Source organism: Fonsecaea multimorphosa (assembly GCF_000836435.1).
Source record: "Fonsecaea multimorphosa CBS 102226 unplaced genomic scaffold supercont1.37, whole genome shotgun sequence".
Classification (NCBI taxonomy): domain Eukaryota; kingdom Fungi; phylum Ascomycota; class Eurotiomycetes; order Chaetothyriales; family Herpotrichiellaceae; genus Fonsecaea; species Fonsecaea multimorphosa.
Window position 1 is genome coordinate 208,137 of NW_015971671.1, and position 13,608 is coordinate 221,744.

A 13,608-nucleotide genomic window follows, 5' to 3' on the forward strand; every position below is an offset into this window, starting at 1 on the left:
ACAACTCGATGGCTCTCTCGAGGAACGCAAGCAACGCACGGGTAGGTTCTGTTCGCGAACAAGGTCGAAACCTCCAAGGTATGTCTTTATGATATGGTGCCTTCTTGAGACTGCAGGCCACCCTCGCTGCCCCAGATCTTATTCGCCTATACCGTCGAGTACCCGCGTAGGCGTCAATTCAACCAAGGCCATGGCTTCGCGGAGCCAGCCTCTACTCGCCGATTAGGTCCGACGACAGAGCCTGCTTGGTAAGTCCGAACCTCGAATTCACATGGAAGGATTGCTTGCGCTTCGAATAGGGACGGTAGAGAACAGGACGGATATCTGCGAAGGGACAATGGTATAGCCTGCTATCATGTTCGTGGTGCCATGGTTATGATGGTTCGACCAAAATTTTTTCAGACCTTGTAACCTTGATTTCGTAACTCCCAACCCCAATTCCCAACTGAGTAGGTCGCAGGAGAGCAGCTCTTCGTTTCATCTTTATAATCGGCATCCTTCCGATGATTCTCAAGTTGGTCCCCGGATCAACAGTGCCCACGGCTGCATCCCGAAGAGCGCGCGAGCTTGAGAGCAGATCCGGGCGTGTATCAACCCACAACCACGATGGAATGGGCAGCGGTGCCAACTACTCATCTACTCTCTGCAACCTGCATCAATTCTCGGTGTTGCGGGATCATATGCAGTAGTACTTTCAATGACGCAAGCGTATCTACAACTGATGATGTGGACAGCGAAGAACATCCAAGTTCTCCATGCCAAACAGAAATCTCTCCAAAGCCCCGGTGTTTTACCGGAAGCGAAGCCGGAAGCGAAGATGGCCGCTCTGGCTTAGTGGTCGGTCAATAGTTCTGTTCCTGGATTTATTACGAGATAGATTCGCTTTGACCGCGAGGGGTCAAGAGGAAATTGCTGAGGGGGAGAGGGCCGACGTGAGAATATCTCCGGTGTAGACACAGCCTCCTAACCAAAAATGGGGCGTGCACAGGCATTGCAGCGCGGAGGAAAATGTAACGATGGCGGCCAAACGACACCGCTTCTTGAGATGCGTGGGAGTGTTACAGTGGTAAGGGTCCTTGAGGGAGCGAAGCGCCGGGAGTCCGTGGGTTGCGACGCCTGCCCACCTGTGAGCTGTAGAATTCAGGGTCTGAAAATCTGTCGAGCATCCGCTGCAGAGGGACGATCGTGATCATATTCAGTAGAATTCTGGAAACTTCGTAGTGCCGGCGAAGTCGGAAGGGATCCGATCTTCTTTGGCGCTTGATGCGACCGTTAAGGAATGAAATGATACAGCCAGACATCATGCTGCATGCTGGGGGATCGAATGGAGCATTCGATTCGAGTCATGATCGACGATCTTTACTGCGAAGCTGATGCCTACGAGTAGTGGCTCCTCCCTTTGCAGCGTTTGGGGTTGTGAGGAAGCCCGATGTCGCGGGTCTCGGAAGGTGTGGATATAGGACCCACATATCCACCAAGTGTCTGTCACTGCGAGAAGGAAACCGATTCGCAAGACCCGCCTTGCAAGGCTCTTTTTCACCAGAGGAATGATTGGACATGGGACGCCTTTGGTCAGACCACATTTCCTCTCTGGGCGCTGTGTCCGGAGGTACCACCCAACGAAGTAAAAATGTAGACGTGAGGGTGTGAAATTGATGTAGATCTGTCGGAGCAGAAGCACCAATTGGCTATACGCCCTGCATGAATCGTGAATATCTAAGGATACGTTATGAGCCAAGGCAAAACACCTCTTCTGGAGCCTTTCCCACCGGCCTTGGAAGGGGCAGGTAGTCCACAAGGATGTACTATGTCTACCTTGGCAAGGGCCCCCGGGCAGCTTACTAGTGCACCTGTCAGAAGAGGCTTAGTCTGACGGTATCTTGCCTACGATTGGCATAGCCGACAAGGTAAACCAGGGGCTGCAGAAGTCTCGAACGCTCGATAGACCTCGCCAGGGCCGGAGACGGGGACCCTCATGGACCAGGGGAGAGCTGGGAATGATGTGGAGTACGACTTCCTAAAAGAGCCTTAGTCGGTCTGCGAGACGAATGCTCGCTTACTATACCACGTTAGGCTTCTGTGCTCTCCAACCCTCGCAATTTTCCCTCGGGTGCATTGGCAGTTACAAACGACTGGACGAGTGGGATTTTCCATATTGCGTGGTTCGACAAGCACCTGCTGAAAGGAAAATTACAGGAAGCGGGCGACCCGTGTCCCCCTAATTCGGGTTTCCCAAGGAGAAGCGACACCCCTGTAGCCCCATGGAAGAATGATACCCTCAAAAACGAGTGCCAACAGGATGTCCGTCCAGGGCTCTACGGACAAGGACCCTTAACCAGGGACAGTAAAGGTCGTTCAAGGAAGCGAGAGCTTAGGTAACGTTCGCTGGGCCTTCTCGTAGCGTTTGGACATCCGGTAGAAATACGGAGTCCCTAACGAGTAAAAAGCCAAGGACATGGGGTGCTTTGATAATGCTCCCCCAGTACCCCCCATCACGCCCCATGCACCCGGTACTTGTTGACTTTCGTCGTGCAGCAGGGCGACCCTCGCTAGAGGACTCAGCCCACGTCACTGGCAAATGCGATGATTCAGCCGGTTTTTGTTTCAGCATCTTTCCCAGCTGCAAATTCCCCCAAGAATTTCCCAAGCTTTATGGGAACATTTGCTCGAGGGCCAAGCCGGGCACCCGAAAATCCTGGGTTTCGCTGTATTCCTTCCTCCTCACTGCACCTCCTCATCAGAAAGTAACTATTCCCGCCCTGTGACTTCCCGCCCGCGGTCGAGCTTTTCCCCTTCTGGGTAGTTCGCGAAAGGCCTATGATTGGGTCATGGCTCGCGGCCAAGGGATACGAGTACTTCCCGGTTCTGGTGTGTGCCAAGAGCAACGGGAAAAGTGTACGAGGCAGAGCGGTGGTCATCATCAGATGTCAATAGCTCTTAGGATGTTTCCATTGATGGCACGAGCACGAGAAGATAATGCGAAGCACTAGGAAGTTCGTTTGATACGACTCTGTGGCTGCTCGAAAGGCCATTGTCGCAGCGCAGGGTTGGTGATTTGCCTGTGCCGCCCACGTCGGGCTTCCAACAGAACATTCGTCGACCAGTGACCATCCACCTACCAACCAGCACCCGGCCATCCTTCAACGCACCCTCCCACGTGGACCTCTCCCAGAGTGGAAGTTGCCAAGAAAGAGCCAGTCAAGGGAGAGCTCCTACCAGAGCCCTTGCTGTGGGTGCTGGCCCTTGCTGGCAGTGGTCATGTAACTTATGTAAGAGCCGGACCTTCTTACTCAGAGGATCCTGCTGAGCTCATTACTTCATGTTGTACCCAGCCGCCGCGAGGGGTCGATCCCATTATTTTCCCAGGCGATTTGCTAGAGACCCACTTCCTGGAAGGGTTTGGCTGTTGGAATTTGAGACCGGACCTGTGCCGAATTCCATGGGACAAACACACCATCAGAGAACAGCATGGCAAAGACGGTGACTGCCCCGTGGTGATTGAGGATTTGAACTGGTACAGGATCATTAATTTTAGAAGTGATAGCAGCTTGTAATCTTCGGCAGGCAGGAACAAAGTGGGCAATGTCCGCTCGAGATCTCCGCCCATTCCTTCAGTAGTATTCCATTTGGCGCGAGCCAAGTCGAGGCGAAATCATTTCTCTATCTCAAAAGCTCGCTCCATGGAGGCTGCTCCAAGCCATTAGCGCCTGGTCATCGTAACTCAGCATTATAGTGCCTTTCTGACTGAGGAAGACATCTCATGTAGGCCCCTTCCAGGACAATTTTCCGAAACTCTGCTCGTCCGCAGATGCAAACATTCCACACACGCACACCACTCACGCCCGTAGATTTCAGGGTCACACAACATGTAATGCACAATTTGCCTCTCGCTCAAATGCACATTTGATCATCCGTTGAACATCAAACGCCCAAACTCCGCGTTCCCGGTCCATCCCAACGCCCCTTTGTCGTTCCAGCCTCGCGCTATGCTGTCCAGTAAAAATCACTCATTCGTCATCATCAGCGGCGGGCGGCTGAGCTCTTTACGAGTTGCGCCTGCTAGGAAACGAGTGCGATAGCCGAGGAGTGCTCTGCGGGCTCAGCGCCTCTGAGTTGAAGAACGGCACCAAGTCGAACTCTTGGGGCGACTGGCATAATGAGCCGCACAGGCTGGGCAGGCCAGACTGGAGCTGGGTAATTTCGCCGTTGAGTTGCTCAATTTGAGCCTTTAGACGAGCGACTTCCTCGGTTTGCTGTGAATACGATCGGGAGAGCAGCTGATGCTTCTGCTGCCACTGGGTGATCTGCTCTTCGAGCTCCTTCTGGTGGCGCTCCTTGCGTTCCCTGTATGCTCGCTGCGAGGAGCGGTTTTGTTCTCGTCTTCTCTGTGCATTTGTCAGCCCCCACGATTTCGCTGGAACAGTAGGCTCTTCGAACTTACCTCGATCTTGTCTGGAATGGAGCTCTTGACTTGAGCGACGACACTACTGCTCGTCGGGGACACTCGGCGCTCTGGCGTTGATCGGTAAGAGCTGTCGGACCCGGACGATGACATGCTGTCGAAGGAGTTGTCGAGTGTGGCGTAGAAATCGGCGGCTCGTTGCAGAAGATCATTATAGTGGCTGACCATGTTCTTCGGCGATTGGACGCCGGCGTAGTCCCATTGAAATGAGGTGTCAATGGGGGAGTAGTTGGCGGATTGCTGAGGCCAGCCGTTGGCAGAACGGTAGTCGGTCATGGTAATGTGAGATGTGGTTTTGATAGTGCAAGGGATGTTAGGAGATATGAGTTCTGATTTTTGGTCTTTGTAGTTGCTTTGTAGTTCAGTGAACAGGGTGGGTTGGAGAGAGGAGGGGCTGTGAAGGCAAATGGTGGGGGGGCAAGTGCATTTCTTATACAAGGCCTGTCCGAGCACAAGGCTGGCGCAGGTAGTAAAAGGGTGGTCTGCACGAATGCTTGTTGTGGTTTCAACACGCCCACCACTGTCCACTCGGAGCAGACTTTTCGATTTCGTCCTGGCGTCTCGGTCACCTTGGAAGGGCCCAGCAATAACCCTGGTCCTGGGCTGGTCCTGGGCTGGTCCTGGGCGCGAGATGGAGAAGACCGGGCTATTCCTTTCTCAGAAGGCGCATTAATCATGCAACCCCCTGCTAGCTCGCTATCTCACTGTGCAGCAAGACCCGGTTGTGCCTTCATCAGTCAGCCAGAACCTTTATGCAACCTTACTCTGGACCTTTCCCAGAGAGGCAGAAAGTGGCTTGCGCTAATTACACGCTAATCATCATAGAAGGAGCTCCGTTCTGCGCAAGGGTTGGCGTGTTGGTAGGGTCCGTACCTAGGGTTGGGAGATGCTGTAATCCCCAGGCATGCCCGTAGGGCCGTGGCACCTGGGGTGCGTGGGTGCCCGCGAGCCCAGGCACTGTGACGAAGTAGGGGAATCCTTAACTACAGGGACTCGTAAGCTCCAAATTGTGGGCATGGTGGGAATGATGGGCATGGCAGACAGTTGGCGAGTGGGATTGATGGCAGCAGTAACAATGGTATTAGCTGGTATGAGCAAGGTAGTAGGACCTACGAGCAGAAGGCTCAGGCGGCCCTGGCAGCCCTGTTCAATGACATAGTGATGCCGGAGTTTCCCATGACTAGGTACCCAGCTCGCCAGGTACTGATCCACCAAAGGCAGAGAAAATCGGTCCCCCGCAGCCTTAGGCCTCACTGGCCTTGTCAATAAAGCGAATGAGGCTGAAACGCTCCTGTAGAGGGAGTACCATGTCGCCAGTGCCTGCTACAAGCCCTGCATGGCCTTCAATGAGAAGGGACAACTGGCAACGAAAGCATGGAGGTACGCCTAGTACCCGGTCCCCAAGGTAGGACAGTAGTTAGGCAGGTCGCAAGCACCAACAAACAGCAGCCATCAGGAGCTTCAAAGCGTACAGTGTACCCAGCATCCATCTTTATCTAGCCAGCATCACACCATGATTTTGTTTTTTTGAGCGGTCGCTAAACAAGCACATGGCGAATTCTAGGCATTTCTTCTATACCATGGTCAAGGGTTGGGAAGTAAGGCTGTGACTGGACTTGGCCAGCTGCGTCCCAACTCACCGGCTCTGGCCACTCGGCGCTCATCACAAAGGATTCGGATCTCATTCTCATGCATATCACACTAATAGTGACACTTGCTGCCAATAATCCTGAATGCACTGCCACATAGGAGCGAATGCTCTCCATAGAGAACGCCTCTTCGTAGTGTACGTAAAGACTGACCAGGGAATATAAGCTTAAGCTCGATGCTTCAATTGGCACGTTGGCGCGGAGGTGGACCAACGGCTCCTTGCATGACCTCTGCGAAGGAGCAGCATGGCTAGTACGATCAGTACCGGACAATGCCAATCCGGTCAGCCGGCCTCGCTCTCAAGGAGGCCAGAGGACTCGGGCTGAACCCAGGCCTTTCGATGAACCAAGGCAGATTTGACCCTCAAGTACCACAGTGAAGTGGTATGGCTGGCAACATTCCTGTCTCTGCATATAGATAGCGATCATTACTGGAGGGGGAAATATGGAAAAAGCAGGGTCTTCTCCATACGTATCGATATGCCCACCAGTATCTCACTCCATCTGAGCTTCTCGGGTCGCACCGCTTCATCATGGACCCCAGATAGCCGCGTGACCCTGAGTCAGGAAATCATCCAGAACGTGATCTGCGTTCTGGAAAGAAGTTGATCTCATGCAGCCTTGGCGATTGTTGCCGAGCTAGTCTGGCGCAAAACGAAGCGCTGCCAGACACCGAGACACTGAGCAGCATGTCAGGTCCTATAGAGCGAAGATGCCCATTGAATTGTATCTGAGGCACAATGGCATTCAGAGGCTTGATAGCATTATAGAAGAGTTTGCTGCCCAGCCGGGCGCCATTGAGGTTAGCTGAGCAGGCACAACACGCAAAGATCTACACTTACTTTCAAGATCTGGTTGCCACAGCTGCGACATCCAGGCAAACACTGGTGGCTAGGCCTTCAGGCACGTGGATCCTCCGCTAGTGTCCAGGGACAATAGTGGACTTGGAAGGGTTTGGCTTATTGGACCCGAGAATCTGCAACATGCACCTAGACGTGCTCCTGGAACATTAGGCAGTACTGCTTCTGGCAGATCATCCGACGGAGTGACTAATCTGAGGTTGGTTCAACGTCGCGTTCATTAAGCCTCTTTTCGATAAGGCTTGTCCGTTCAGCAGATTGGAACCCACACAGTCCGGATACCGGCAGAAGGCCAACGGCTGGGATTCAACCGCCAAGACAGAAGATATCATAGCAGGCCGTCTCTGTCACCGACCTGGCCCCAACATGTGCCCATTCGGTTCCTCTCCGTAGCCTGCCTTGCATACCTTGCAAGGGGCACACGTTGTGGCGTGGTCACACGCGTCTTCCAGACTTTCCACATCCATACTTCTGGCAAAGGTGTAGAAAATTGCTCTAGTATTGAAAATGGGAAGCTCGACGTCATGGGAGGGCCAAACCATCTGGCAAAAGTCTCCGCAAGGACACTGGAGACAGTGCCAGGAGCACAGAGTCAGAGACAACCCGGTTGATTGGTTGCTTTGCACACACCCGGACTGGCCATAAGTGATCGAGGCCGGTTTAGTAGCTGACGTTACCAATGTCCACACATTGTAAGCAGGTTTTCAACTTGCGGTGTCTCGAACAATAGGTAATGTAACTGCAATACAGCTGTATAGGCTCAGGACAATGGAGGGCCAGTTCTCGGTACTGATTTCTGGAGTGGATTGAAATGCTGAAAAGAATGGATCTTCAATGTCGTCAAGCCTCGCTCCGCCCGGACTCGCTCTGTGGATCGGTCACACCACTAGGATGAACGTCACTCGAACCGGTATGTCGCTCCCCTGTAGTCGTGGATTAGCTCAATTACAAGACAGGGGGAGAGTACCACACAGGATTGGGTCAGGAAGTTTGAATGGGGACAGGCATATTTCGGCAAAGAGTGCTGGGCTCTACGTACAGGAGTAAGGTCTTGGGTTGCCAGCACAAGGTGGTCATGCGCCCGCCGTGATAGTGGGCGGCCCCACGTGTTTACGTGTTGTTCTTTGATTCCAGAAGAATTCCATATTGATCGACGATTGGGGCGGCGTGCCTACCTACCTAGGTATCATGGCGAGCGCCATTTACCTTCCTTGGTGTTCGCGTTACGCCTTCCCATCTTGTCCAGGTGCCAGCCTCGCCGGAGATGCTCGGAAACGGATTCCAATCCATTGACGTCATCAAGCTTCGTCTTTGTGTGCCTGCCTCACGCCAAGATGTGCTGAATGATCATTGGTAGATTTGGCGAGCAAAACTGCCGCACCTTCACTCCGTAGTTGACAGATTCGGAATCGTGACAAAACGAAGGAGGGAAGATCGAGATGCGGTGAAGGTCGACAACACCCATATCGACTTCCGACAGCAGAGAGTCCCGAACAGGCAAGTCTGCCGAGGATCAGGTGATGCTGTGGCGCTGTGCCAAGAAGTGGCTAGTGATATTAAGTTGTGGCGGGTGCAGATCACGATCTTCGGGCCTTCCAGGCCAAAGGGCAACCAGGCAATACAGCAAAGGTGGGCGTTGTGATAAGCTCTAGGGGAATTAAAAATTAACAAAATATCACACGGTTCCTTGACCAGAACAAACACTTATTATCGCATATGGGTGTTTGCCCTCGCCGCACCAGTAATACTTGAAAGCAAAATGACCCTTAGCTGGACAACACATGTAACCGAGGAATCGGATTGCCCGCTGCCAGTTGGGTGCCGACAACTCCCAGAGTCCGCAGCTGCCAGTCCCGCACCGTGCCGCCATACAGCGCAGCAACCCAAACAACAGTGCTTGTCTCGAATATGTCTTGTTCATCTTTTTCTTGACGGCAGGGTCCGAGCCATATCTTCCTAGTCAGTCACATTGTTGTCTCCCAGCCACCTGGCAAGCTATCTAATTTCGCTCTCGGTCTCAACTTGTTCGTGTGTCAAATATCCCGGTGGCAGGGCGGTGGGAGGCTGGTACCTTACCTTCGAGCGCCCAAAAAACCCTCCCGCTTCTGCCCAACGCTAGCTTTCATCTTCAATTGTTTCCAACTCTCTCATACTCTAATTCTTGTTTATTGCCGTTCTTTAGAAAGTCAAAGGTATTCACGAGACAGTTGCGCGGCTGGACTACGGAAGTATTGCTTTACAACCCAACCTCGACCCTTCCAACAAAGGTGAACATACACCCAATGCGAACATAACACTCAGACACCCATTTACACCTACTTGTGACTGCGAACGAACGCTCGGCTCTGTGCTGCAGCCATGCGACTCCCCGAGGCGCCTTTGTCGCTGACCTCGATCTTCCTCGCCGCCCTACTCTCGCGATCTGTGATTGCAGGACTCTTGCCCGATTTCCTGCAGAGCTTTGACGACCTTCAAGATATCGAGAAGAGATGTGAAAACCCTTGCGGATACTATGGACAGTTATGCTGCGAAGCTGGTGAGGTCTGCTACACTGATTCCAACGACGAAGCCCAGTGCGGAGCTGGAGCCACGGCAACAGCAGCGACAACAGTCGCCGGACAATGGGAATACACCACTGTAACGTTTGTGCAGACAGATCTAAAGACTGTCACCTCCACCTACAGCTCCTATGTGCCGGCGAGCACCATCAGCTGCTCATACTCTCTTGGCGAAACACCCTGCGGCAATGTCTGCTGTCTGTCAGGACAGTTCTGCCAATCCGCTGGAATCTGCGCAGCCGTGGGTGGGGGAAGTTCTGGATACTATAGCAGCCTCTATACCGTCACTACCGTTATCACCAACACCGCCAGCGCCAGCGCCCCGCTCCGACCAACCAGCAACACCCTCGTCACCGTCACGAGTATCACCGGGGCCACTACTACAGCACCTTTCCAAACGCCTGTCGGAACGGACGGCAGCATCATTGTTGGACCGTCATCATCGAGTTCTGGTGGAGGGCTGAGTGGAGGTGCAATTGCGGGCATCGTGATTGGTGTCATTGCAGGCATCTTCCTCCTCATCTTGTTCTGCGCCTGCTGCATCTTCAAGGGACTGATCGACGGGCTTTTGGCCATTTTCGGCCTTGGAAAACGGCGAAGACGTACCGAAGAAGAAGTGTACGTGGAAAGACACTCGCACAGGGATGGCAGAGGACGAAGAACGTGGTTTGGCACCAGACCCGGGAGATCTGAGGTCGTGGAGGAGAAGAGGAGAAGCGGATGGGGAACAGCAGGCTGGATGGCTGCAGCATTAGGGGCTCTAGCCCTGTGGCTTGGTTTGAAGAGGAGAAATCGACGTGACGATAAGAGCAGCGAGGGCTATGGCAGTTCCTACTTTTCCGATTACACGGGATCAAGTAAGTACAACTGAGGCGCGGATTGTCTTCCTCACACATTTTGCTAACTTTGCCAACAGGTAGTGAAAGCTCCTCGGATCGGAGAACGAGGCGAAGCAGCAGGTCACGCTCGAGACGATGAAACGTAGATGATGATTCCAAATTCAATGTTGTTTTTCTAGCGGAGCATATTGCATTGGGCATGAGGAATTTCGGATGTCTGGATCTGAAAGTTGGACACGGGGTGTAATTGAATGAATGCCGTGGTACAGTGGACGGATGAGACCTGTATATGGAGATGAGCACGGTACCGAGTACGAATATATACAATGATGGACAGAGAATGCACAAATGAGACCATCTTGAAGACACAGCCGCGACACAGCAAGAAGACGGAAAGTGATAGCTTGTCGTTCTAAAGAAATGTGTACCTCGTACCTATGGATGTACGGGGCGTGGGCAGCCTCGGCATGTAGTTAGTGGTTGGATCATCGCATAACTGAAACAAGCCTACAAGGCTGTTTAGGTGGCCCCAGTTCGGGACAAATAGGTGACGAAGGAGCCCTCGGAGACCTCGCCGTTTCGCTCCAGAGCGCCTTTCTTAACTAAGCTGCCAAGCATCCGAGCCTACGATCACCTCTCGTGCATGCCTACGACGCCTAGGCAGGTCGCCTCGTTAGGCATGTACAGTGAGCCACAGTCAACTGAACCCACAATTAAGCTCGTGATCCCCTTCGAGTTTTCTGCAGACTGCAAAGTAGTAGGGGGCCGATTTCATTCCCGCTCCCCGCTCTGCACTTCCTGCATCGAATCCCTTTTGTTCCTTTCCATTGTCGAGTCCAGCCTCTATACTTCCGATCTTAGTCACTCACATTGTCCTCGAATTTGCCTGGTGACTTGGACTGCGGTCACCGTCACCATCCTTCGAGTGTCTGACATTTTTAGTGCCTCGCCCTTTCGATCTGAGAATGACTTTGGCCTGACCTGAACTCGACCCTCGAACCACCATGCTTCAGACACAGCATCTTTACTCACATCAGCAACAATACAACCAGCATGATCAATCCTCCTGGCAGCACAACGGTCCGCAGCAGAGTCACCAGAACCTGAACCACGGACAGCAACAGGCGCAAGCCCAAGCTGCCGCTGTTGCTGCTGCCGCCGCCGCCGCTCAGCAGCAACACTACTCCCGACTCGCCATCAATCCGAACCACAACTCTTCCCATGCGCAGAATACAACCCGGCAGGCTACGGCCGACACCGCGCAGAATGCCCTCGGCCCATCTTTGACCTCGATGAACGAACAGGCGTCGGCGGGCATGGATCAACAACTCTCGGAAGAGAATCGCAAGGTCTTACAATGGGTGGCGGAGTTGATGGATCCGAACAGAAGGGAGGGAGCTCTGATGGAACTGAGCAAAAAAAGGGAACAAGTGCCGGAGCTCGCGTTGGTCCTATGGCACAGTTTTGGCGTCATGACCAGTCTGCTCCAGGAGATTATCTCGGTCTATCCGCTGTTGAACCCAAGTCAGCTCACCGCGGCAGCCAGCAACCGCGTGTGCAACGCCTTGGCCTTGCTTCAGTGTGTGGCAAGCCACAATGAAACCAGGGGCCTGTTTCTCAATGGTACGCATCCTCATGGGATCGGAATGCGGATGCGATGCTAATTGTTGTTGCCAGCGCATATCCCACTCTTTCTCTATCCGTTCCTGAATACCACCTCCAAGTCAAGACCTTTCGAATACTTGCGGCTCACGTCACTCGGTGTTATTGGTGCGCTTGTCAAGAATGAACCCTCGTCTGGTGTCTCAATGAACCCAGCAGGCACGCCAGGAGCACACGGTAGCACCAACAACTCTTCGCCGACGATCACGTTTCTGTTGACCACGGAGATCATTCCGCTCTGCCTGCGCATTATGGAAACGGGCAGTGAATTGTCCAAAACTGTGGCCATCTTCATTGTCCAGAAGATCTTACTTGACGACACAGGGCTGGGATACATCTGTGCCACCTATGAAAGATTCTACGCGGTCGGCACCGTGCTGAGCAACATGGTCATTGGCTTGGTCGAGACGCAGACTGTCCGGCTCTTGAAACACGTAGTTAGATGCTTCTTGAGGTGAGTTTCTGGTCCATATTGCCAAATGCGGCGCTTCAAACTAAACCCTATGCAAGGCTCAGTGACAACAACCGAGCGCGTCAAGCGCTGCGACAGTGCCTGCCCGAGCCACTTCGAGACGCGACGTTTTCCAACGTCCTCCGGGATGATGCTGCCACCAAGCGATGTCTGGCCCAGCTCCTCATCAACCTGAGCGACACTGTTACCGATACGCAAAATGAGCAATTTGAATAATTTTCGAACCTTTGGCGTCAAACGCGGGCTCTGCATCGGATTTGCTGTGCGAAGATAACCGGTGGTCGACGATACCCTTCATCAGAGTGACGAGTTTCTCAAGAATTTACCCAGCATTGCGACCGCTGCGCTGGCGACAAGCTGGGACAAGCATGAAGCAGGAAAGGTTTGGAGTCTTTCCTTTTAGTTGTTGGCAACACAGGCATCAACATCACCAAGCATAGAACATATACCCAATGGCCTCGGCGAGGAAGACATGACAGGCGCACTGTTTTCCATTAATTGAACGAAGACATGATCAATGCACAAAGGCGTGGCTTGATGCCCGAAGATTGTACCAAGAGCCAGGAACTCCTCGGTTGAGGTCAGGGGACCTGATGGCTGCGATGGATGGAATTGCGAGGAGGGAAAAAAGTGGTTTGTGCCAGCGCGTTTCTACCTGTTTTGGGGGGGAAGGGAGGCCACCATCTCTTGACTTTTTTTCTTTGGCACGGGAATATAACCAAGCTCTACAAAACACGCTGACCTGTACATGGATTGGAGTGGCATGGGCGAGGACGTGGCTGTCGAAGGAAGGGCACCAGGGGTCTTTTTGGATTACACAAAACCCAGGCTTACTGTCTCGGAGCCTCAGGTCTTTACAGTGGGATGACACGCATGAACTCCTTCTGTCTTCTGCCCAACAACAAGTCGGCGACACCTTTCTGTTCCTGCAAATAGTTACCTTACACCTTACAGAACCCAGATGTATTCCATAGCATAGTACAATGACATTGATCTTTTACTGACCTGGCGTGCCTGGGCGTGTATATATGAACCGACGGACTTAGGTGAAGCAGCTGCTCTTCTCCGCTCCGTCGCCTTGAACCTTGCATACCTAGGTAGGTATC

The 13,608-nt window shown here is 53.0% G+C and overlaps 3 protein-coding genes across 3 annotated transcripts; 2 read left to right on the forward strand and 1 right to left on the reverse strand.

Moving 5' to 3' along the window:
* Window positions 1-4,043: 4,043 nt before the first annotated feature.
* Window positions 4,044-4,738, reverse strand: Z520_11305 (uncharacterized protein; the record flags this gene model as incomplete). Its single annotated transcript, XM_016781794.1, has 2 exons — window positions 4,044-4,385; window positions 4,442-4,738. 2 exons carry the CDS (start codon window positions 4,736-4,738, stop codon window positions 4,044-4,046), a joined length of 639 nt encoding a protein of 212 aa, XP_016627155.1.
* Window positions 4,739-9,329: 4,591 nt separating this feature from the next.
* Z520_11306 (uncharacterized protein) lies at window positions 9,330-10,514 on the forward strand (the record flags this gene model as incomplete). The annotated part of the gene is made up of 2 exons (XM_016781795.1): window positions 9,330-10,386; window positions 10,450-10,514. 2 exons carry the CDS (start codon window positions 9,330-9,332, stop codon window positions 10,512-10,514), a joined length of 1,122 nt encoding a protein of 373 aa, XP_016627156.1.
* Window positions 10,515-11,372: 858 nt separating this feature from the next.
* Window positions 11,373-12,718, forward strand: Z520_11307 (cell differentiation protein rcd1; the record flags this gene model as incomplete). The annotated part of the gene is made up of 4 exons (XM_016781796.1): window positions 11,373-11,991; window positions 12,046-12,163; window positions 12,212-12,484; window positions 12,541-12,718. The coding sequence occupies 4 exons, from the start codon at window positions 11,373-11,375 to the stop codon at window positions 12,716-12,718; spliced, it is 1,188 nt and encodes a 395-aa protein (XP_016627157.1).
* Window positions 12,719-13,608: the final 890 nt, after the last annotated feature.